Source organism: Coffea arabica, chromosome 5c (genome assembly GCF_036785885.1).
Source record: "Coffea arabica cultivar ET-39 chromosome 5c, Coffea Arabica ET-39 HiFi, whole genome shotgun sequence".
NCBI lineage: Eukaryota > Viridiplantae > Streptophyta > Magnoliopsida > Gentianales > Rubiaceae > Coffea > Coffea arabica.
The window spans coordinates 41,298,023-41,324,506 of NC_092319.1; the positions used below are offsets into that span (position 1 = coordinate 41,298,023).

Here is a 26,484-nt window from a genome sequence, read left to right on the forward strand (position 1 = left end):
AATTAGCTTATATGAGGTTTTCATCCGCTCTGGATTTGGTCCATGTTGGGCCAAAAAGAGTCATCAAGGGAGACATTGTCTGTTATGTTTTTGGGCTACAATAGCCTACAATGTAGGGTCCCATCGATCTCATCCAAGGCATACTAAGAGCTCATTACTCATGAGACATCAATTGAAAGTCCTGTTGATTTGATGCTAAACACTATAAACCTTCCATTAGATGGATTTGATGGTTCCCCGTAAATTACATCTGTGAGACCTCGCTATCTCAGAAATTTGACCCTACAATTGATATCCCCTGTTGGCAGTCGATGAAAATCACCACACAATCACACAATCGAATTTGGACCACCTTGGTGGATTTGACAGAATGTCTGGTGGCGTTTGTATAATATGAAGCTCTACATAGAGATGTTGATTTCAGAATCAATTGCATGTTTGTGTGAGTAAAACTATTTGACTGTTTTCCTTGTTGTAAGAGATGAAATGATACCAAAGGCTGGTTTGGGATTACGGTGCTTTTGGTAAAAAAAAAAAAAAAAAAGATACTTTTGAGTACTATAAGTGCTTTTGAGGCGTTCAGCGAACACAATCCCATAAAATTACGAGTCAAGCTTTTAGTGTTAAAAGCATTTTTAACAAAAGTTCAAATTTGATACTTTTAGAGTAACTTGTTGTGTTTTAAAGAATAAAACATTAAATTTAATCATTTTATCCTCTGTTATGAACTAAATAAAGATATGAATACATTTTAAAAAGTTCAAATTACACGTTATTTAATACAAAAAGTACTTGTTAAACTATGTATCGAACCAAACAAGTTAAAAGCATTTTAAAGGTAAAATACTTTACAATACTAGTGGTGCCACTGCCAACTCAAGTTTCATCATTGTCATCGCAGAAGATTATTGCACAAGCAAAAGAAAAAAAGGAAGAAACAGGTTTAAGCGTACAAAATATAAAAATCTAATAAAGATTTTCATGAAACCGAACTATGCAAATGTAGTTTTTCCTCTGGATGCCTTTCAAATGACAACTAAGAAAATGAACTTGAAATTCGGTACATACAAATACATTGACAGAACAAATTTTTTTGAGACGAGAAAAAAAAAACTTTGGCATCTTAATAATATATTATACAATGTCTTTTTTGGCATCATCCTGCAACAAAAGACATTGGAAAGATTATTTGAGTGGAACAAACTTGATCAGTTGGATTAAGTAAAAAACGTACTTTCATGCCGAGATATTCGGAAAAAACTCAATTTGACATTTTATTTTTTGAAGTGCTGCCACAACATCCTTCATATTAGTCCGATCTCGTGGGCATTCTGCACAGCAACTCAAAGCCAATTTGAAGATCACTGAAATACACTCCAATTTCTCATTGAAATGCTCATCTTGTCGCCCAAGTAAGTTTGCATCTATAACATGAGTTGTTGCATTAGGCAGAGATTCTTCAATCCAACTCTTCAGGCTCAAATCATCTTTGAACATTTCATCACTAGGCTTCATTCTTGAAAAGGTTTCCATCAAAACAATGCCAAAACTATACACATCAACCCTTGTTGACACCTGCCCTTCAAGTCCATACTCTATGATATGAAAGGCAATACATCACGCTTAAAGCAAAAAAAAAAAAAAAATAGAAAACTTGGAAGATTGACATATAATTCACTTATAGCTGGCAATTGGGCGGGTTGGGCGGATTTTGGGCGTGTTAATATTGGATTTTCACTTAAATGGGTTATACCCAACCCGTCCAACTTTAAATTGGGTTGATTTTGGATTGGGTTATATTAGGTTATTTCAAACCCAGGACTCAAACATGACCCAACATATTAATTAATACATTTTAATACATAAACTTTTTCACATACATTTTAACACACAACAAAGTTTTTTTTCACACATATAAACACACTTTCACATACATAAATGTATTTTCACACACACATACATACACTCACTTCTTAAGTTCCTTGGAAACATATCATAAATAGAATAATATTTTATATTGCTTGTATTGTGAATTTTAGATAATAAATTGTACATTTAACGAAGAGCATAGCGCCCCCCTCCCCACACACACACACACAAAACACCACCTTAATCTTTTCAATAATCTCTTCCATTGATCCACTATCAATTTTTCTGTCCCTTAAAAAACTTTGATTTGTGCCATGCATCTACTCTTAATATATAAGACATGTTATATAGGGAATTTATATTTGGGATTGTGTGAGACCATGCCTACTTGTTTTGTATCTTAATAAGCAACTTTTTGCTGGATGCCCGATTAATTATGAATATGATATTTCTAACGATGCTGTTAATAGGCTCATATTATATCATAATTTAACATGTGAATACGCACAATTACAATTATTCTACTCCTCCTTTGAAAAACCTTTCTTAAAGTAATTGTAATTCTCTGAAAAATGTAACACCTAAAGATTCTCTTAATTATAGGAATATCTATTAATTCCATTAGCCAAACTGTTTGTTTGTTGTTAGAATTAGGGAGTAAAATGATGTGTGTTGTAAGTTTAGTTGAAATCCTGTTTACGAGAGGAGAATTCATGAACTATTCTGACATTTTTACCACATCGGGATCGCATTATTTTGAATTAGCAAAAAATTAGGCTGATACAAAGTAAGCTTTTATTTGTAAATTTGAAGAATCTGAAATTATATAATGTTGAAATGTTAAAAAAGAAATTTGTACAATATTATACGTACATGAAATATTAACAAACAAAAGCAATCACGAAATATTAAAAAGGAATGCAATTAGAACACATTTAAAACTCTATTTTATGTACACAAAATATTAACAAACAAAAGCAAGTAGCAACTTGAGAACAACCACAAAAAAAAAAAAGAAAAAAAAAGGGAAGGAAAACAACATACTCTTAAAAGGCATAATAAATTATTATAGAAGTTGAACAAGTTTAACTACTGTTATAAAAGTAAAATAAGCATGAGTTTTTATTTTAAATTTTTTTTCTTTTAAATAAAAATTAAAAAATTGATTGAAAAAAAAAAATATATATATATATATATATACAAATTAATCAATGAATTATTAACACATGTCTAAATACAAATAGTTGGGCATATGTGTATTGAATATTATATTTATTATTTTGAGTTACTTTTAAACAAGTTGGGTATTGGGTACCCAAATAAAAAATTCAACCCGCCCAATGAATAAGTTAGGTTGTTCTTACCCAACCCAACAAAACCCATAATCCAATTGACCCAACCCATCATTTAAAATTAATGGGCGGGTTGAGCGAGTTGTTGGGTTTTGGACTTTTTTGCCAGCTCTAAATTCACTTAAAAAAGGGATAAAAAAGCAACTAAAAAGAAGTCAAATATGCCAAACCTGGTGCCAAGTATCCAAGCGTTGCAAGTGTCTTGGTATGTAGAACACTATCTTCTTCATCCAAAAACTTTGCCATACCAAAATCACTGACATGAGCAACCATACTTTCATCTAGTAATATGTTGCTAGGTTTCAGATCGCAGTGAACCACTGGTGCTGTATAACCAAAATGGAGATATTCCAATGCGGAAGCAACATCCATCATTGTGCTTATCCTTTGCAGCAGATCCAGGCAATGGTTGTGGGAGTATAACCATTTCTCAAGGCTCCCATTGGACTTATACTCAAGCACTAAGGCTTTAAAGTCCAAGTTAGAGCAGCTACCAATCACTTTGGTTAGGTTTCTATGGCGAAGGTTGCGTAGAACTTCACACTCTGTATCAAAACTCCTGGAATTGACATCTGCTAGTAAAGTGAAAACTTTTACGGCTACAACTGTCCCATCCGTTAAAATACCCTTATATACAGATCCGAAACTCCCTTTGCCAAGTAAATTCCTTTCGTCATAACCATTGGTTGCTTGCACGAGTTCAGAGTATGAAATCCTTTTTGGCAAACCCATGGGCAACAAATCAGTATTTCTTGAAACCCCATCATTCCTTGGGCGTCTTAAAAGTAAAATTGCAGCAGCTGTAACAGCAATTATTGTTGCTGCAATACCTGATAGAATGCCTAGCATGTGAAATACTTTCTTTTGACTCGATTTGTGAATCCGAGGAGAACGACATGGAGGAACATGAAATCTTTGAGCGCCACACAAGTCATCATTAAACATGAATGATTCATATGTGAACTTCTTGAAAGGACCACTAGAGGGAATTTCTCCTCTGAAGTGGTTGAAAGAAAGATTAATGTAATTGAGATATATAAGTGTCTCCAAGGACTTTGGTATTGGACCTGATAGATTATTATTGGATAGATCCAAAAATTCCAAGCTGAACATCTGATTGAGAGAGTCTGGAACAGGTCCCTGAAGTTTATTTTGTGCTAATGAAAGCTTTGCTAAACATTGCAAGCCGCCCAAGGAACTTGGAATATTCCCATTAAGGTGATTTCCTGACAAATCTAATAGTGTTACTACCTTCAAATTTCCAGTTTCATAAGGTAGTGAGCCACTCAATGAATTATATGACAGGTTCAACTTCAAGAGATCGGTGAGGTTCCACAAGCTACCAGGTATGCTTGAGTTTAATAAGTTCCCGGCAAAGTCAATTTCTCCCAAGGAACTTATATTATTTAGGCATGATGGTATTGACCCACGAAAAATGTTTTGTCCCACATACATTTGGTACAATCTCTTTAACTTGCAAATGCAATCTGGAATTGAACCACTTAATTGATTATCACCCAAAAACAATGCTTGAAGATTTTGCAAGTATTCCATTGTGCTCGGAACGGGCCCACTGAGGTGATTTCCTTCTAGAGCCAAAATCATTAGGCTGCTCAAATTCCCAATTCCATCGGCAATGCTTCCCTTGATTCTGCAACCACTTGCATCGAATATCTCCATAGAAGTTGAGAGATTTTGAACTGACATCGGAAGAAAACCGTGCAGCGGATTTCCAGCAAAAGCTAAACTTTTCAGATACTTGCAATTTGTTAAGTAACTGATAAAGCTCAATTCTCTCGATGAAGGTTCAGTTGTCAAATGATTATCAGTGAGTAACAAATGTCTTAGAAGTCTTAGGTTTCCAAGAGAGTTTGGAACTGGACCGCAGAATCTATTTTGACCCAATTCTAACATAGTAAGCTTAGACGCATTTGAGATTGAAGCTGGTATTACTCCATCCAACTCATTCAAAAAGAGATCAAGCCATTCAAGGTTGATCAATCCATAACCCGTGGATGACGGAAGCCTTCCAGAAAGCGTATTGTTCGATAGATCCAGCACTCGCAGTGTCGAGATGTTGAATATTTGGGCTGGTATGGATCCAGTTAGGCTATTGGAGCCCAAAGCAAGTTCTTCAAGATGCTTTAGGTTGCCAAACTTTTGCGGAATACTACCTAGAGAGTTTTCACGTTTACAAATGCTAAAATATTTTAAAAAATTTACTTAAAACCTTCGTCTTTGTTACAAGGAATTGCTTTTTTTTTTTTTCAGATAAAATACTTTCACAACAACCAAGAGATATTTAAGTCAATAGGCTTTGAAGGCAATAGAAAGGCAAATTTGCATATATAATCAACATGGAATTGTTTTTTCTTTCAGATAAATGCATATATTTTTGCAGATTAATATGGTTAATAATTACAAACATGATAAAATCTAGAAAAAACCATATAAAAATATTCAAGCTTATATATATATATATATATATATATATATATATATAACTTCACACAAAATTTAAAATAAAAGAAAAGGGAAGCCTAAGCTTTGGTAGTTTGCTGAGGTGATTGTGTCATTCATATTTTGATTATTACGTCTGGAAATGTTATACGGTCTTTTTTACTACCACATATGTTTAATAAGAAAATTCTTTGTATTCTTCTTTAGTTACCGAAAGTGTTACCAACTATTTTTTCAGGTTTGATAAGTAATTACCTTTATGTTATTCTATAATTTGTGTAACTCCGGATTTCCTTCATACAAGCCTTCAAATTACTAATCAATATATTATTTAATTGTTTGAGAATATATAAATAGCAATATGTAGCTCTTTTTTTTTTTTCTAATTTCAGCTAAAATGCAAAAAGAGTTGGGCTATTACCAGCAAAAGTAATAGTCTCCAATGACGAAATATTTAACACCCCCAATGGCAAAGGACAGGAAATCTGATTGTTAATTGTTGATGTTCACTATCTTCAATTTGTTTAGATTCCGAATCTCTATTAGAATTGTCCCTAGTAGAGAATTGATGTTTCTAGCTTTGGTGACATGAGATTTTATATTCAAGCACCGTGATTCATTAGCTTTGAAATATTTATTCTAAAATATAAAACAAAGTTACATTAGATTACGGACTTTGTAATGCATACCAAGGTCAAGGGATACTTATTAATACACGCAACTTATTATGTCAAGCCATGTGAGTCCTTGAAGACGGGGACATATGCTGGATGGAAGACTGCCAGATAAGCTATTATTTTGAAGGGCAATACCTTTTTTTTTTTTTTTTTTTTTTTGACACTGTGGATATCCAGAACCACCCCACTAATCCCACAGCGTCCAGGCAGAGCGGGCCCAACAGATGCCTAGGACATACACAATTGGGTTGCGGACTGGAATCGAACCCAGGTGGACTTGGAGTAAAGACCCCGCCTCCACCATCCGAACAACCCAGCGCGGGCTTTGAAGGGCAATAACTTGCAGCGAGGAAATATTGAACAGCCCCAGTGGCAGAAACCTGAAAGCTGATTATAGTCCAGGACAATTCGCTTCAACTTTTTTAATTTCCCAATCTCCATTGGAATTGTCCCTTGCAAAGATTTAAATGACAGTTTATATGCTCTTAATGTCTCTAGCTTTGGTGACATGAGATTTTACATTCAAGCACCCAGTAATTAATAGTATATCAAATAGTTAGGAAGGTACCGTGTAAATTGTTCGCATGAAGATGTAGTCGCTCGAGCGCCGTCAAGTTCCCAAATCCTTCCGGTATCACTCCACTAAAGTTGTTGTCAAACAACAACAGTACCTGAAGCTTCGAACACTCCGATAACGATGGTGGTATCACACCACTTAATTTGTTGCGGCCAAGGTCAAGCCATGTGAGTCCTTGAAGACGGGAACATATGCTGGATGGAAGACTGCCAGATAAGCTATTATTTTGAAGTGCAATAACTTGCAGTGAGGAAATATTGAACATCCCCAGTGGCAGAAAACCGGAAAGCTGATTATACACCAGGACTATTTGCTTCAACTTGTTTAAATTCCCAATCTCGATTGGTAATGCTCCTTGTAGAGAATTACACTGCAGACTTAATGTCTCTAGCTTGGACATGTTGGAGATAGAAGGTGGGATAAAGCCTGTAAAGCTATTGTTCTTTAGAGAAAAGTGTTGGAGTTGTTGGAAGGAACCAACCCAAGAGGGAATATTTCCTCTAAGCATGTTAACGCCTAAATTGAGGACTTGTAACCTGGACAGACGAATCAATTCATGGGGAAGTTCTCCGTAAAAGTTGTTCCTGCTCATATCGAGAGACATGAGAAAGGAGAGATTGCCCAGTTGTGGAGGAATGGTGCCGGTGAGGCCCAAGTTGGAGATATTCAAGGCAGTGACTCTGCGGTGGCGAGAGCCGCAAGTGACTCCTCTCCAGTCACAAACTGAGGAAGTAGCCGACCAGTTGCTTGCCAAGATTTCGTGAGGATCCCCAGTGATTTTGGCTTTCAATGAGAGAAGGGCTGATTGATCCGAGGTAATGTTGGGGGTGACCATGGCTAAGCAAGAGAAGAGAGAACATAGCAAGAAGAGTCCGAGGGGAAAATACAAGTGAGATAATTCCTTCATGATTATACTCTTAGTTTTGCTAGCATTTAAGACAACGGACACGGGCTAATAATGCCTATTACATGTACTTATATATATATACCAGACACTTGGTACATCTAATGGACGTATGCGAGGACAAAGATGAGACAATAAAAGCATGAATTCTGACCGGATGAAATTTGGTTATGGAATTATCTTCCAGATTAAAACATACTACTGCATAGCAAGTCAACGCTGGTTCTTTTTGATTTTTTACTTTACATCAAATTTTAAAAACCTAAATACCCTCTATTAAAAACATAAACACTAAGTTCATACCTAGGGTTATTTCTTGATGAGGGTAGTAGTTAACCATCGTGCCTTAATCATCAATATAGCAAGAAGAAGTTGATTGTCATCGCGTGTTTGGCAGTTATAACTTTGTTTATCTGTTAATAAGTTAAATTATTATTGTATCAGTGATCAATTTTAGTGAACCATTTTTGAAATTATTCCTTGGTTAGAATTTATTTATTAATGTTTCAATGTAATAACTTATCAATTAGGTCTTGTTATTTGAGTTATTTAATTATTCTCATTTTTATAAAAATCTCCCTTACTCTGTGCTCTAGAAGAAATGAATTATTCTCAGTCCCTGTGGATTGAATCCTTCTTACCATTATATATAAAATTTATATTTTATTTGAATGGATATTTATTATTGTACAAACTCAACACCTGTCAAAAATAACCGTTCATTATGCCAATTTTTGTGGCTGTATTGAGCACTCGCTCTTAACTCACTTTCGGTCGCACTCGCTCTCTCAACTTCTTCATCTGTTTTTTCTCCAAGACAATTTTACAAGTCTTCGGCGTGTATTCTGGGCTAACGGGCTAAGACAAACCAAGACGACCAAGAATTTGGGATGTACAACGACACTACAATGCCATTTTTCCACATAATCGGAACATTATCTTCCCATTCAACACAGAACACAATTTTGTATTTTATACTCATCATACCAATCAAGCCGAAAATCTATGAAATTGTATTGCTTAAATTCATCATTCAATCGTCTTCCTCAGTTGTAGTCCTCATTGCAGACAGTGCCATAGTCGTCAAGGTGGTGAGGTGACTACAAATACAAAAGGGTACTTTGCCGGTGTTAACATTCGCATTAAGTGATACAAATTTATCTCTTTTTTTTTTGTTCCCACTCTTTCAAATATAGTCCAATGAGAACCAAATTGAAGGTGTGAGTAAAAAATCTTTGCTTCCTATCTTTTAACTTCATTTGATGACATGTAGAAGTATGCTGAAGGGAAAAAAATCTTTGAGTTTACACAAAATTAACAAAAGAAAACAAGAAAGAAGAAAATTCTTGTCATCACAAGATGACTTGAAATAAAGCCAAAGATGCAGACACTTACGTAAACTACAAATGAGTTGCTCTATGCTCTCTTATTTTGGAAAATAAGTCGATCTCGGATCTTAAATAGGAAGTATGGATTAAATGATCTTCATATATATCTTATAGATTTTCATGAAAAGAATTTCTGACCAGTTGTAATTTCAATTATTTGAGATAATTTGTACAAAAGGAAGATCAATTATTAATAGAGCTGTTATATTAAAATGCAATAATACCTTATCCAAGAGAATTCACAATTAAATCAATTAAAGAGCATTGTCCAAAATGAGGAACGAAAGTTATAAAATGTGGACCAACTATAGCCAAACGCAAAATCTAAGAACATTGGACGAGTAAATTTTTAAAAGCTTTTCTTAAAGCAAAAGCTTGGGGAGGAGGCGAGGTGGAAGGCAATGGGCATGGGGCATTTTCCCAAAATTATAGGGCAGCGAGATAAGGACTTCAAAAAAGTATTTCTCAAAATTTATGGAGGATCAAAGTTCAAAACTACAACCCCAGCCACCCTGTCTCTTGGAATTTCTCATTTGCACTAATTCCACTCTGTATCCTTAATGTTTTTATCAATTCACTTTTTACCTTTCTATTCTTTCGGTGCAACTTCACATGCAATAGTATTATTATACTCTTACTTTGCAAATTATATTTGCACACGCGTGTCTTCATGACCAAACTCAATTTGGTGGCAACATTAATCAAGTTGTCTGAGATTCTTGGTTGAATTTTCCAATTCTCATTTTTTTATCTTTTCTCCTTGTAAGGTCCAGAGTCTTTCTTGAATCAAAATAATAACAATAAAAATAAAATTAAATAACATAAGATTATATGCTAACTAATTCCTAATATAAAGTTACTGACGCATCCCAATCTTTCACACTATTAAGAGAGAGAGATGTACGGAAACTTAGAATTGCGCACATTCCAACTGCTCTCCTTTATCATTAAAAAAATGAGGTGAGTCCTTACTAGGAAAAAAGTAAAGCTACTCTCCTTTGTCAATGAAGAAAAATATTATACATCCACATATTAATTCACCTATTTCTATCAAGAGTGCCAAGAAATGAGGTAATTTGGGACGTTTTGCCAACTCAAGGATACAAATTAAGTCTTTAACACGCAAAATGAGAATGGATGGTCATTACCTAGAATAAAGTAGTTCTTGATTAGATTATTCGTCGAAAGGAGATAAGAATATGAAGGATGCAAAGTCTGAGATAGTGATAGCATTCACCGACCGTGCCACAAAGGGGCCAAATGGGGCTGGGAAAGAAGGGGACGGGCAGGGCATGGTATCCTTGCTCAAGAAAACATGAGTGATGGAGATTGAACTTCTAGAACAAAGATATTTGTACTAATTTTACCCAAAAAAAAAAAGAAGATATTATACAATAATATATATATATATGCTAGCTTATTGAAAAGTCCGATTCCAAGTCCAAGTCTGCACAACGATTACACTTCATGTATTCAATAATTGGAGTCCCAAGTCTTCTTCGAAAATTGAATTGCGGACTTTATCTCAGCCACAATGTAGCAGATAAAGCAAATTAGCTTGATTTGTAGGGCAACTTTCTGGGACAACTCAGAGTGACTTGATTCCGGGGTAATGTCTCGATATGGAACAAAAGGCTAAGACTTGAGAGAAAGTTCTAATTCCACAAACTTGGACCCAGAAAAAAAAAAACACACACACACACACACACACAACAAAAAATGCTATCTGTGTAGATAAAACTCAATTTCTGTAGCTCAAATAAAAACCTCAAATTCTATCGAATATCTGTCGACATGTTTATTACGTTGAGAAAAATGTAGTTCTTATACGAATACTAGGGGAAAAAGCCCGCGCCACGAGCAGGAGTTTAGTACCTATAATTAAAGATAGTTAATAATTATTATTTGGTATTTTATAGTACAAGAATTTAAGTATGACATTTTTATTATGCGATATTAAACAGAAAAATCATAAATTACATATTGAGTTAAAAAATATAATATGCAATGAAATATAATTATAAGATACTATCAACTATTTTGCGTTTTATCTAATAGAATAAAAGATCTACTTAAATCTGCTCATGCACTTTAGGGATATTAAAATTTGTTATTTAGTTTGAATTTGATCTTGATATGAAGGCAATCCACCACATTATCTTGTCATATAAGTGAGATTTGAACAATTCGCATACTTGAAGAAATCATTGCTAGTGGAATTTCAATTCTTGCAAGCCAAATTCTTGAATTTATATTAATTCCAAGGACATATCATCATGAAACCTTCCACATTGACCAATTAATCAATTATAATTTATTGTATGATTTAGGACATATAGCAAAGCATCTCCTTATCGATAAGGGTTACAATCACAAAACATCAATTTTTGACCTAGTTGCAAAAATATACAATAACTAACACGCTAATCTAGATGAATAATTACCTCAAAAAACATCTTAATCCACTCAATTCAAGAAAACAATTAAAAGTAATGAAGTACATACTTTTAAGTAGATAGTTAAACATATTGGCAAATCAAATGGAGTGAAAAATTGCCTAAATGGAATCATCAATAAAGTAGCAAACAATTTGAAAATTACCGTAACTAATAGTAAAACAACAAAAGAAGTAGATGCAATCTATAAATGAAAAAATTTATGATGATAAACTTATTTTAAACCAAAAATAACAATTAACAAATATGATATCCTCCCTATCAAGTGTATCTAACATGGACAATTGAATTAAAACCCTAAAGAAAGTATTGCACATACAACTTGCAAGATCACATATTCCTTACAACCAAAAAAGTAGATTAGCTAAAGAAAACATACCTATTGAGAAAGATGTTGCAAAATGGGAAAGAGAAGTAGCTAATATAGCAACATCCGAATTCAATAGACTACATGATTGTAATGGAACAAAGTTATAAGTAAATGAAATGAATTTGAATAGATGGGGGTTACTATGGTAACGGCCAAGAAACCAAACTTCAATACTAATCGGCATTAATTGTGTCTTAACATCAATATATCATAAGTTTGCAAATAACTGGTTAGAAAGGCTTTAAGAAATTAAGAGACTTGGACGTTAATACAATTAAATGATTAAAAGGGTTTTTATGTAATTCAACTGAAACACAAGTTGAATTCAATTGTACCCAGTGTTCAATTAGATATCGAACACTGTCACATGTTAAAATTACCCCTAACTTTAAATGTCTAAGAGGACATTTAAGTGATTATAAAAAAACCAAATTAGTTATAATGATTCATATTCAATACTCCAATTACACTTTAAATACTCTCACATTCCCAATATAGTCCCACCTTTGCGGTTGAAATCTTTGCCCTAAACTCATTCTTATATAGTGTAAGGAAACAATCGTAGCTGTAAACTAGCCCGAATCTTGTCGGGTTACCAAAGCCCAAAATGTGAGAGCTCATGAAGGTCAGATATAACATCGTCTACACATATTGTTGGCGTTAGGTGAAGCCCAATTGCACGGCAATCGTGCTGTAGGAAATGCAGACTTTGCCAAACCCTCTTTCACTCCTAACGGACAGGGTTACGTGGCATGGTTGTTAAATCCAACCCAAACATCAGCCCAGCAAGGCCACAAGTTCATTGGGTTAGCTGGAGTACTTAAATTAGCACAGAGTGTCACAGACATTCTTTACCAATTTTTCCCTCAATCTGTTGATATTTTGAGACCTGAAATTAGCTTTATATATGGTGAAGCTCCTGTTCTGCTTAAGCCTAACGAGAGTGCTATTGAGATTATTTTCGGAAAGACTGCAAAGACTGGTGGGAAAGTAGTAGGCTTTGGTGCCGAACAGGTTATACTAGTACGTGATGATTCTGCTCGGGAAGGAATTTCTAGAGATGTAGGAAATCATGCTCTTGTTCTTACAATACTGGAATGCAAGGGTCTAGAGTTTCAGGTGATTGATTGTCATTTGCTACCAAGTGATTCTCTAACCAACCGTTTATGAGTATGACCAAGGGCCTGGGAAAACTGAATGCATGCCTGGCTGCTTTTATTTCTTCCATTTAGTGATTTCTTTGCTAAAGATTTTCCTCATTTTCATTCAAAATTTACTCTGTGTCTTGATTGGGTTATTGTACAATTTGCAGGATGTCTTACTGTACAATTTTTTCAGTTCATCGCCTCTGAAGAACCAATGGAGAGTGGTGTATGACTTCATAGAGAAAAAAGATCTACGTGATCCTTGTTTCCCTAGGTGCTTTCCTAGTTTTAGCCATGCAAGACACAGTATCCTTTGTTCTGAATTGAAACAATTATACGTGGCAATTACGCGGACAAGGCAGAGACTGTGGATTTGTGAAGATAGTGAGGAGTTTGCTGCACCCATGTTTGACTTCTGGAAGAAGTTGGGCCTTGTGCAAGTAAAGGAGGTGGGTTCAACCAATGTTTTATTGGTCATTGAATTTGTGGTTGAACGGCTAATATTGTAAGTTTAATCGATCGAGCCAATAAGTCGCTGACTAGTGAACGAATTCCTTCCTTAATCGGTTCAACTTCTAACTTAGTCTAATCACAAATTTGCCCGGCTGAAGTGCTGTCCGTATTGTGTTAAACTATACACATTTAATTACCATAAGCACTCTTCAGCAGTGGATATGATTGAATTAAAAAAAAAAAAACCTACCTTTTACGAGGAAGGCCAGATACAGTGGCCCAAAGTGGGTACTAATGCAGGATTTAAGCACGAGAGATTTTGATGTGTTTGAGATTTGCTTACAAACTTAATAAGAGAAAAATGTAAAGAACAAATATTGCAGAGTTTCTAGACTACTTTGACAATAATTCGGGATGGTAATGGGGACAGGAGGAATGGGGTGGAAGTGAGGGGAATTTTCCTCCCTCCGCATTAAATGGGGCCCCTGCCAACAAGAGGGGCCAATGCTGTTGAGGTTTGGTACAATTCGGTTCAATTATTATATTTTTTTAATTATTTGATGTATAATTACATTACATTATTTTACTCAGGGTAAAAGTAGTATATATGAATAAAACATTTTACATAAATTTAGTACAATATTATGATGTATTTTTACATAAAAAATTTAAACATGTACTAACGACTGGACGGAATTGCACGACATGCAATAGTATTGAGCCCTTCCCACCCCCATCGCACCCCCACCTAAATTTTAATATTGTGTGTATGTGTGTGTGCATAATAAATACCATGCTATTGTTATTATATAATTATATTGTATCAAATAAATAATGTGTTATGTTATTATGATGATAAAATGATGTAATTTTTTGCCACAATTTCAAAAGGATGATTAATAAAACTATTATTAGATCTATATAAATTGAAAAGGTTAAATTAAACAAATAATAATAATGATAGTGGGGCGGCGCAAGTGCACTCGCGGGGGCGGGGGTTGGGGAAGTGGGGGATGGGGTGGGGGAAACTTTCTAAAACAGGCCATCCCTAACAAGAATGCATGCACAAGAGCCTTGTTTTAGCAGTCTCCAGTTCATAAATCTAGCTTTTATTCATTGAACCCTAGGATAAAAGCAAAATGAGGCAAGTCTCTTCTGTACAAACACTTATTTACTTATTTGCCCATTTACGTGTATCAATGTCATTAAAACCAAAAAAAAAAAAAAAGAAAAGAAATGTCCGACCTAACTATTGGTTTTGTCTCAATGAGCAGATGCTTGTATTGAGAAATTAGATCATTCACCATCAGATCTATACGTCATTTTTGGATGGCTCAATAATCTCGAGCATCTTGATAAGAACAAAAATTGCTAAATCAAATAGTTGAACTTTATTTTTCGAGCAATTTTGGCATGTCACTTAATTCAATCATTGATTATATAACACACCACCTTATTAAATTGAACAATCCGCTATATATAAATCAGGCATTCCTGTATATATTTTGGTTGCATGGAGACCTAATAAGGCCAACCAAGATAACTATGCATCCAAAAGTTTTTGTTCCACCAATAGACTTTATCCCATTTAATTATTTTATTCATAAAAAATTCTGCAGCCCCTTTAGATTACTTTTTTTTTTTTTTTTTTTACAAAGGAACCTGCAGCCGTTATTCGAGAGTGCGTACTGAATAAATCATGTCCGTGCAATAGTCCTTTAGAGTATTTTATCATTGATTTGATATAGAGCCATCCATTATGCTTGTTTACTATATCTATCTGAAATCTTGTATCCAACAAATGTCACTCTATCTAGTATTCTACCCTAATGGTAACATGTGACAAGAATATCGAAGAAAAATACACGAATGGGGGTTTGGAGATTGGTTAGAAGTTAGAACTGATGTTTTGTAGTAACATTTTTCTTATAGTGCTATCATTTAAGTAGAAGGCAGTTGGAAGAAGCATGGCTTTGATCATATGCGTAAATGCAACGGGTGGGTCGTTGACAGCCATAGCCGCAATTGCGGAAAAGAAGAGATGAGAGCGGTGAGATCATATCAAATTGTCCCTTGTTTTGCGCTCCCATCGGTCTAAACGCAGCCACTGGATGAAGCAAGCCATGACACCAGACAAAAGCTAGAAAAGAGAATTCTCACAAGTCAACATGTGGGTGGTTTTTTGGTAAGGTTGACCTGCGTAAAATGGATCAATTTCGCATGGGGAAACTTGGTCACTCGTGACATAGTCATCAAGATTGTTCTATATAGGGAGATTCTAGTTGCAGTGAGCTCTCTCTCTCTCTCTCTCTCTATATATATAACATAGTTTGACTATTGAAGTATTGATATGAGTTATATGTTTGTTGTCCGAAACTGGGGTAACTTTCTTGTTTGGACTATGGAAAATGTTCCTTTGGGCACTTTGTTAAAATTCTTATATATGCATGATGTGGTTACCTCGTGCCACATTGGTTACTCAAGTCCAACTAAATTAATTAGGTATTTTCTATTTTGGTGCACCATAAGTATGTGAAATATAAGGAGTAGATTCACTTCAAATTTTAAACATTATTATTCAGAAAATTTTAGTAAAGAGATATTAAACTTTTCCGAACAACTAGCATCTAGATTCACCTCTTATCATGCGCATTAAGGATACAGAATAGAAGAATCCAATTAATTAATAAGATTTGGATCACTGCACTCATTGTGAATTGATTTTGAGTATACATGACTCAACTGAATCGTTGCCCGGATACACATAACTCAGGCTCTACACCATTGGGCTTGGCTTCATAGAGTTGAGAAGACCAACTAAATTAAATAATAAGATTTTTGGCTGCCAATTGTAATTATCTTGACCTTATAATTATTACTAGGGGAAAAAGCGGGGGAAAAAGCCCGCGCCATGCGCGGGAGTTTAGTACCTATAATTAAAAATAGTTAATAATTATTATTTAGTATTTTGTAGTATAAGAATTGAAGTATGACAATTTTATTATGTGATATTAAACAGAAAAATCATAAATTACATATTGAGTCAAAAAATATAATATGCAATGAAATATAATTATAAAATACGATTAATCACTTTGCGTCTAATCTAATAGAATAAAAGATCTACTTATATCTACTCATGCATTTTAGGGATGTTAAACTGTGTCGTTTAGTTTGAATTTGATCTTGATATGAGGGCAATCTACCTCATTATCTCGTCATATAAGTGAGATTTGAAAAATTATCATACTTGAAGAAATCATTGCTAGTGGAATTTCGGTTCTTGCAAACCAAATTCTTGGATTTATATTGATTCCAATGACATATCATCATGAAAGTTCCACATTGATAAATCAATCAATTATGATTTATTGTATGATTTAGGACATATAGCAAAGCATCCCCTTCTCGATAGGGGTTACAATCACAAAACATCAGTTTTTGACCTAGTTGCAAAGATATACAATAACTAACACGCTAATCTAGATGAATAATTACCTCAAAAAAAGTACTAAAACATCTTAATCCACTCAATTCAAGAAAACAATTAAAAGTAATGAAGTACATACTTTAGATTTGCAGCCAAATAGTTTTAAGTAGATAGTTAAATATATTGGCAAATCAAATGAAATGAAAAATTGCCTAAATGGAATCATCAATAAAGTAGCAAGTGATTTGAAAATTACCGTAACTAATAGTTAAAACAACAAAAGAAGTAGATGCAATCTATTAATGAAAAAATTTATGATGACAAACTTATTCTAAACCACAAATAACAATTAACAAATGTGATCTCCCCCCTATCAAGCCTATCTAACATGGGCAATTGAATTAAAACACTTAAAAAAGTATTGCACATACAACTTGCAAGATTACAAATTTCTTACAACCAAAAAAGTAGATTAGCTAAAGAAAACATACCTATTGAGAAAGATGTTGCAAAATGGGAAAGAGTAGTAGCTAATATAGCAACATCTGAATTCAATAGACTACATGATTGTAGTGGAACAAGGTTATAGGTAAATGTAATGAATTTGAATAGATGGGGGTTACTATGGTAACAGCCAAGAAACCAAACTTCTCTACTAATCAGCATTAATTGTGTCTTAACATCTATATATCATAAGTTTGCAAATAACTGTTGAGAAAGGCTTTAAGAAATTAAGAGACTTGGATGTTAATACAATTAAATGATTAAAAGGATTTTTATGTAATTCCACTAAAACACAAACTGAATTCAATTGTACCTAATATTTAATTGGATACCAAATACTGTCACATGTTAAACTTACCCATAGTTTTAAATGTCTGAGAGGACATTTAAGTAATTATATATAAAAAAAAACAAATCAGCTATAATGATTCATATTTAATACTCCAATTGCACTTCAAATACTCTCATATTTCCAAAATAGCCCCATCCTTGCGGTTGAAATCTTTGCCCATCGAATACTGTCACATGTTAAACTTACTCATAGTTTTAAATGTCTGAGAGGACATTTAAGTAATTCTAAAAAAAAACAAATCAGCTATAATGATTCATATTTAATACTCCAATTGCACTTCAAATACTCTCATATTCCCAAAATAGCCCCATCCTTGCGGTTGAAATCTTTGCCCTAAACTCATTTTTATAGAGTATAAGGATGTCATAAAAAAAAAGCTTGGGATTTCTAAAAGAATGGATAAGTTGTACATACAAGCGTGTATTTAAACCGTGAATAAATCATGATGCAAAAATATTTAGAAAGCTACAAACGTTATGGAATTAAAAAAAGAAACGTCACAGAAAGCACTAAGTGGGAAGCCCCCAATTGCTTGACGAATTGGTCAGGAAAAGAACAAGAATTGCTTTGTCATTGCCTTCTTTAAGACTTGGAAGTCAAGAGCATCATGTTAGTGGATTTCAGTGTCCATTTGTGACAAAGAGGAACTTTAATTGTCGAAGCGGTGCAAAATTGATTATTGAATTCATGTATGTATATCTGCCCATAGAGAATAAGCTTCAAAAATGGTTCTTCATTCAACAGCATTCATGCATGCGTCCTAAATTTCACAAGCCATAAAATGCAGGCAAGCTCTTACGTAGCAAAATATACTACAAAATCTTGTACGTTTGGAAGTTTAGATACCATTTGTGTCTGTGCTTACGCGCTTAAAACTTCAAACCAATTCTTGCACCATATGGTCAACTATACAAAAATAGATTGGTTAAGTTCCCATGCAATTGCTACAAACCCAAAGTTAGGAAAATTCTTGCTATTATTTACAATTTTTTCGTAGAAAAATCATGTTCCTGTAACATATGCTGTTTATTTGTTAAAACATTTGGTTTCTGATGACTCAACATTATTGTTTTCGTACAAGAGTTAGTGTACATGAACAAAATAATATTCCATATACTTAGTACACAACAATATAGCATAACTGTAACTCATACCATATAATAAACACATCAATAGCAGACAAACGGGCTATCGGTAATCATACTTGTCCAAATTCACGGTGAATTTAGTCTCATAATTTTCATGTAAATGTACGTTCACAGTGATGAGCCATTCTTTTATCATTGCGCGTAAGCTTATATATGTAGGTTTTATGGTTCGTTCTTGTGTGGAATAACGTCTTCAATTCTACAAGTAAGCGAATCATGACTACCCTTCTCTTACGTGACACATGTAAACAAAAAAAAAAAGTCCAAAACATAGTCAATCTAAAAGCTTCATCTTCCTTGCAGAAATGTAGAAAAGGCCAACTTTATTTATTATAGTCATAGGGCAAATACATGTAGCAGTAGTAGTAGTATTTATACTTTCAAGATTGCTTTTGACTTTACCTGAAAACTATGAAACTATCCAACATTTTTGTCGGATACTAGACAGCAAATTAACAACAGAAGCCTCATCAAACACTTCAAACACTGTTGTAGTAACTCCGCTTGAGCAAAGCCTCCGCTGACTCTTTTATTAACTTCCAAGCGGCACACACGTGGCGTTCTTCTGTGAGTGTGGCCCCCACTGCAAATCTCAGCATGTACACTTCACCAGCTACAGAGTGAGTCATGTAGAGTCGACCCGTTGAGTTAACTGAGTCCAGGAGTTTCTTGTTGAGATGTTCGACGTAAGACGGGTTGGATTCTTTGAACGGGTTCAGCCTAAAACACACCAGTGAAAAGGTTCTTGGCACGACTATCTCGAACCATGGGTCTGACTTGACAAACCCTTCGAACATCTTGGCCATTCGAACGTCCGATCGAATGTGACTCTGAAGATTTGCGACACCATAGCTACGCATAATGAGCCACAATCGGAGCGCTTTGAATCGTTTGCCGGTTCCGATTTGCCAATCCTTATAATCCACCACCGAGTCCAACTCGCTCCGTTTGTTTTTCAAATACTCCGGATTTGTGTTGAGCGCCTTAACTAGCAAGTCGGGTTTCTTGACCCACAAGCAACTACAGTCCAAGTAACTGAGTAACCACTTATGCGGGCTTAGACTCAGTGAGTCAACTCGCTCGACTCCATCTAAATAGTGTCGGAACTCGGGACAAATGCATGCGCTGCCTCCGTAGGCTGCATCCACGTGAATCCAGACCTCGTGCTCATTTGCCACCTTAGCGAGCTGACTCACTGGGTCGACGGCTGTGGTTGAAGTGGTCCCCACAGAAGCACAGAGAAAAAGTGGGACCAAGCCTGATGCCACGTCAGCTTCGATCACTCCACGTAGGACAACAGGGGATAAGGCAAAGTTGCTATCAGCGGACGCGGGAATTATTCTAATGTTGCATGGAAAAATACCAGCCAACTTGCAAGCTTTAGAATACGTAGAATGAGTCTGATCGGAGCAATAAGCTACAAGCTTGCTGATTCCGGCGGCGCCGAGGCTCTTGAGAGCCCGGTCACGGGCGGCAACAAGGGCACAGAGGATGGCTTCACTGGTGGTTCCTTGAATGACACCACCGCCAGAGCCGGAAAACATGAAAGACTTGGGAAGTTTAAGCAGCTGAGCCAACCAATCCATCACAACCATCTCAAGCTCGGTGGCGGCCGGGGAGGCGAGCCAGTTGAACCCGACAGCGTTGAAGCAAGTGCAAAGCATCTCCCCGACGAACGCAGCTGAGCTCACGGTTGCGGGGAAGAATGCAAAGAAGTTAGGGCTTAACCAATGAGTCATTCCAGGGATTATGTCGTTTTGAATATCCCTGAGAATGTTGTCGAATGGTTCTGGCTTATACGGCGGTGTTTCGGGGAGACGGTTTCGGAGATATCCTGGCTCAACTTGGCTAAGAACTGGGTAGTTTTCAATGTTTTTGTAGTAATCAGCTATGAAGTCTACCATTTGGTGGGCTTGTCTTCTGAATTCCTCAGGGTCAAGTGGTTTAAATTCACCAACTACTTTTGATGAGGAAAAATAGACATTGTTTTCATGAAGACTGCCCATTGTTAGTTTTACTATGAGCAATGAATGAGAGGAATGGAGAAATACACATGTAGCCAGTTGTCTTAAATAGTAATACTCATGGGATGTGATGAAGTTGATCTGCTGAGTTTGTACTGAAAGGTGGTTGGGGAAACTTTAAATGAATTAATGAGTTAGAGAAGTGTGTGTGTGTGTGTGTGTGTGTGTGTTTTATTTCTTTTTCCCTGTATGTGAGACAGATGTAATGCAGTTTTTTTTTTTTTTGGCAGGTTTGAGAGAGTTCTTATGAGGTGGTGCGGAAGAGGTTTAATTCATAGTCAAATATGTAATTGGCTTTTCACACCACATATTTAAGCTAGATTGATCTTGAAGATGACGAGAGTATTAGCTACTATAAATGAGGGTATCAACTACTAACAACATAAATTATTATACTTCCCCCTTTGCATTTTGTAACTAGGAGTAATGTTCTTTAATCTCATACTCCCTCCGTCCTATTTTGATAGTCCTGTTTTCCTTTTTCATCTGTTCCAAATTGTAGTCTACTTTCCAATTGAAAAATGTAGTTGTATTTTAATTTTTCTAAAATACCCTTATTCAATGTAAGTTGCTGTTACTATAAACCTACCACATTTAATGAGGATTGACTCTTTTTTTACCATTAATTCAAGTTCCCATAAAGTTGTACTCTATTTAATGTGAGGATATTTTAGGAAAATAGCAATCTAAATATACTTTTCCAATAAAGTTAACTACTTTTTCTTAAACTGTGTGAAAAAAAAGGACTATCAAAGTGGGACGAAGGGAGTATCTTACATGTAGGGTTTTGGAATAAGGGGCACAAGGGTGAGAGGGATAAATTGATCATTTATCTAATACTTGTTGTTTATTGGGAAATGGTTTTAATTTGTATTGGAAAATCCAATCTGCTCTATTGCACAAACATGCACGGCAACAAAAGGAGAAATCTCATGAGTTATGGAAAAGACTCCAAAATTCGTTAAGAGATAATGAAATGACAAAGCTTGAGTGGAAAGGAATGGTCTTCAAGTAATTTTTTGTTTTTGGGGTAAAGGCCAAGTAAAACTTACTTGTTTGGAAGGGGACTGGGAAAGAAGAAGAAAAATACTCCCTCCCTTTTTTTATAACTGACATTTAAGAAATTTGTTCTAGTGTACTTTTATCTGTCGTTTTATTATCCCCATACAGTATTAATTATTTTTTCATAATTTTACCCTTTTATCTCTCTTTTCCAATACAGGGTTCTTAATTACTGCTCCTAGTAATTTAGAAACATTTAGTTTGGTGGGAGTTAGTTTGTATTGCTTTTGGCTAGTAAAACAGCACCATTTAGTACTCTAGTGAGAGAAAACATGGGTGAATTGGAAAATTAATGAGGGTACAAAAGAAAAGTAGTGTACAGATTTAAGCAATGAAAAATTTTTCTTAATTGGTGTGCAAAACCTTAAACGTCAGTTATAAAAAAAGGGAGGGAATAGATAGGAGGGCAGGGTGGTTAAACTTACCTGTTAGCAATTTTAGGGAAAATTTTATGTCCCAATCAGATAAAAAAATTACCTTATTTTGTTCTTAAAGGGTTATAATGCATTTAGGTGTAGTTTCATCTTCCAAGATATATCCTTCTAATCTTCCAAGATATATGAAACAGTTGAAGTAAGAATGAGTAAACATCACATATGGACATGTGCTGTTGTTGGAAATAATTGATTTTGGGCTAGGATTGACTCAGCTGATAAGGTTTGTTCATTCCAATTTAAGGGAAGCTCGATTTCAAAACCTGCTACCCTACTACCACCGTCTATAACTCTATTATAGAAATATCCTTTCTTTCTATATTAAGTATGGTTTTAAGTTTAAATTGGGTTTAAATTTGGCAGTAAAAGTAATTCTTGAATTCACATCCATATTTTCTTGAGTAGATTTAACGTCGTAAAGGTAATCAATATGAAAATTTTTAATTACTCTAGGACCCAATATAGATAAGGAAACAGAATTTTATGAAGTAGAGTGGTTCAATGAGGAGTAAGTTTAAAATTTGCTAAACTATCTAAGCTTAATACGTTTTTTTTTTCTTTTTGAAAATTGAACACCCTCTCAATTATACGTGGCTCTGACGCTGACAAGAACTACCCTAAAAAAAATGGTCTTGAACAACCCCTTAGCTTAAAAATGGCCTTGAATTTTTTATTTTTTTTTAGCGTTACGTTATCTTTCATAACAATGAGAAAGAATCAAACTCTTTTTAACTTCCAGCCATTGGTTGATACATTTATTGGAAACTATTATAGCGAGAACTCAAATAGTATATAGATATCATGAATAATTATAATCCATTTATAAGTGGAGTAAGTTTTTTACACACTATCAGGATACAATTTTTTTTTTTTTTACAATAATAGGTTTAGAATACGTCACATAAAATAAATTGGGCAAAAAACCTTAACGGCCATTAAACTATTCGTCAGATCATGTTTTGGCCGTCAAACTATTTTTCATCAACAATTGACCACTAAATAATTTAATCAATAAACCCGTGACCATTTGATCGATAATTACTTTTAATCTAAGAAATTAGCAGGTGGCAAAGTGCAAGGGCAATTTTATCCAGCAACTATGCGACCTTCTTCTCCCCTTAATTTGCTCAATTGGAAGCCCTAAATCTCCAATCACATATCGAAGAAGGCAAAGAAGAAAACGAAGAATGTGAGGCACTGTCCTACTGCCCGGTGCTTTCTATGTAATTGCCATTGTCATATAGTTCCAAGCTCCAATTTTTATGGTGGAAAAACATGCAGTCACACACTCAGTGAATTCACTTTATTGGCTACAGTTACTGTTAGTAGTCAAAGACTGCCTTTTTCTATTTTAACCAAAATTTGAGCTTTTTGCTTTTTCAATTGACTTGGGAGAAGATCATTTCCATATATAATCACAACCCTTTATCAATTTCCTTCCCATTTCAAAAGGGATTCTCCCAAATTTGTTGTTATGCTTCCAATTCTTATCTAACCCATTTTTCTACTTTTCGAGGAGGAGGAGAAAAAGAAGAAAAATCAGGTGGTTGTGGCTAGCGGTGGAGGCCACATGCACGGCTTAAGCAGGCTGGGTAGCAGCGTGAATTCTACGCCTTCTACTTCTTCGTTTTCTTCAATTTCGCCGCCGTCTTCGCCGCAGAACCGCCGCAATAGGAACAATAAGAATTCTATTATTACAATCGGAGGTGGCCGTGGAGATGGAGGAAGCAGGAGTTTCCTCCGCGGTGGAGGAGGCGGCGGAGGATTTGGGGAACTGAAGCTGCAGAATTTAGTGGAAAGGTTGGGTTTTGCGGTGATTTCAGGGGAGAATAGGATGGCGTAGTTGATGGATAAAATTGCCCCTGCGTTTTGTAACGCGTATGGCTAATTTCATCGATTAAAAGCAATTATCAACCAAATGATCACGAGTTTATTGATTAAGTTGTTTAGTAGTCAATTGTTAACAAAAAATAGTTTGATGGCCAAAACATGATCTAGCGAATAGTTTAGTGGCCGCTGAGATTTTTGGCCCATATATATTCGAATTTGAAATTCGTAAAAAGTTAATCCTTATAAGCAAGCACAAAATTGAACTTTCCTAAATATTTTTACACTAGGGAGATCAACACAAATGAGACAGGATCTTGTAAATACAAATAGACTAGTATTGCAACCTGTGCTATGCACGGATTTACATTTAACATAATAATAATAATAATCTATATCTATATCTATATAAATTTGAGAAGAGATTTTCAACAACAAATCTCCACACATTCCGACTCCCGATTTCATTTTTCTAGCATTTTCATATTTAATTTAGTCCATAAAATACATTCCTCTCAACTCCCACCGATTGTACTACTGGTATTTAGTTACTTTTCGAAATCATTTCATCATGTAAACATTATCCTTTACAATTGAAATTACTCATTAATATATGCATGTTCAGCACCATTTTAAGTCATTATGTGCATGTCTTTCAAATAGTATATAGATATCATGAATAATGATAATCCATTTGTAAGTGGAGTAAGTTTTTTATACACTATCAGGATACAATTTTTTTTTATAATAATAGGTTTAAATTATGTCACATAACATAAATTCAAATTTAAAATTCATAAAAAGTTAATCCTTATAAGCGAGCACAAAATCGAACTTTCCTAAATATTTTTACACTAGGGAGATCAACACAAATGAGACAGGATCTTGTAAATACAAATAGATTAGTAGTATTTCTTTTTCTAGTGCAAAGGGAGACTCCGAGGTCCAAACCTCACAGGAAAATGGAAAGGGAGGGCTTAAGTTTTCATGAACAAAAAAATGTTCATATGTTGATTGCAATTTGCAAATAAGATGTCAAAACTTTTGAAACATAAATTGAGAGACCATGGGTTATTATGAAATTGGGCTTGCACTTATATTGGGCCAATTAAAATTAAATTCAAAGGCCGAAGGGTTATGAATTTATGATTGTAGTTTTTGAGACCCATTTAGGTTGTTATGAATAGCCCACTTAAAAGTTTGTCAAAATAATTCCTGGTTGTCCTTGTACATTAGGTCAAAATAAAATTTTCATTTAGTGATCAAGCTCACCATCCAAAGACTAATTTGTCCAATTTTTATTAGTTTAATGTACTAAAAAAAATATATACATCACATTCTAAAAAATATTATAATATTATTTCTAAAAATTTCCAAATAATCTTCAATCCAAACAGACTCACATGCATTTAAAAATAGGCACTTTCATTGATCCTTTAAAAATGACAGAACTAATGAATGATTTTTTTTTTTTGTCTAAGCTTTCGATTCTTCTTGAGTTTTTTTTCCCCTTCCCCTCGAGGACAAGCCAAATCTGATCTATGTGATTTGTGCTTTTTTCTACAATCAAAGTGTGAGATTTGAATCTGGTGCCCTGTGGTTATTTAGTTCAATCTCCTTATTAAATCAATTGAAAATATTGTATTATGTCTACTTTCACTATCTAATACTCTAATATCACAAATTATCTATAAAGAAATAAAAATGGGGAAAAAAAAAGTTTACATAGAGTACGTGTACGAATTAACAAGTAAACGCACATGTTCTAATGGGTCAAAAACGTATCCAAGTGGAAATGTGGGATTGGAAAGGTCAATAGAGGGCTGTAGACTTTTCTGTTCCAGATAGAAATGCCACGCCGCAAGGATTCTTGTACGGGATTTCTAATGAACGCTTATTAATAACCTTAAATTTCATCTAACCAACTTATCATATATATATATATATATACTAAAAATTATTATCTTTTCTTACATTTATATATACTAGTCTAAACACCTGTGCTGCGCACGGTAGATCATATTTTTGGAAGAAATTATAATCGAGAGAGAA

The 26,484-nt window shown here is 34.7% G+C and overlaps 3 protein-coding genes across 3 annotated transcripts; 1 reads left to right on the forward strand and 2 right to left on the reverse strand.

The window, feature by feature from the left end:
• Positions 1 to 942: 942 nt before the first annotated feature.
• Positions 943 to 7,898, reverse strand: LOC140007751 (uncharacterized). The gene is made up of 3 exons (XM_072050939.1): positions 6,927 to 7,898; positions 3,392 to 5,395; positions 943 to 1,595 (listed from the first exon to the last, which is right to left on the reverse strand). The coding sequence occupies exons 1-3, from the start codon at positions 7,840 to 7,842 to the stop codon at positions 1,237 to 1,239; spliced, it is 3,279 nt and encodes a 1,092-aa protein (XP_071907040.1). The 5' UTR covers positions 7,843 to 7,898; the 3' UTR covers positions 943 to 1,236.
• Positions 7,899 to 10,426: 2,528 nt separating this feature from the next.
• LOC140007356 (uncharacterized) lies at positions 10,427 to 13,770 on the forward strand. Its single transcript, XM_072050097.1, has 3 exons — positions 10,427 to 10,517; positions 12,718 to 13,172; positions 13,366 to 13,770. The coding sequence occupies exons 1-3, from the start codon at positions 10,427 to 10,429 to the stop codon at positions 13,705 to 13,707; spliced, it is 888 nt and encodes a 295-aa protein (XP_071906198.1). The 3' UTR covers positions 13,708 to 13,770.
• A 5,621-nt stretch (positions 13,771 to 19,391) lies between these two features.
• LOC113687874 (tryptophan decarboxylase TDC2-like) lies at positions 19,392 to 21,179 on the reverse strand. The gene has a single exon (XM_027205398.2). The coding sequence runs from the start codon at positions 21,089 to 21,091 to the stop codon at positions 19,565 to 19,567; it is 1,527 nt and encodes a 508-aa protein (XP_027061199.2). The 5' UTR covers positions 21,092 to 21,179; the 3' UTR covers positions 19,392 to 19,564.
• Positions 21,180 to 26,484: the final 5,305 nt, after the last annotated feature.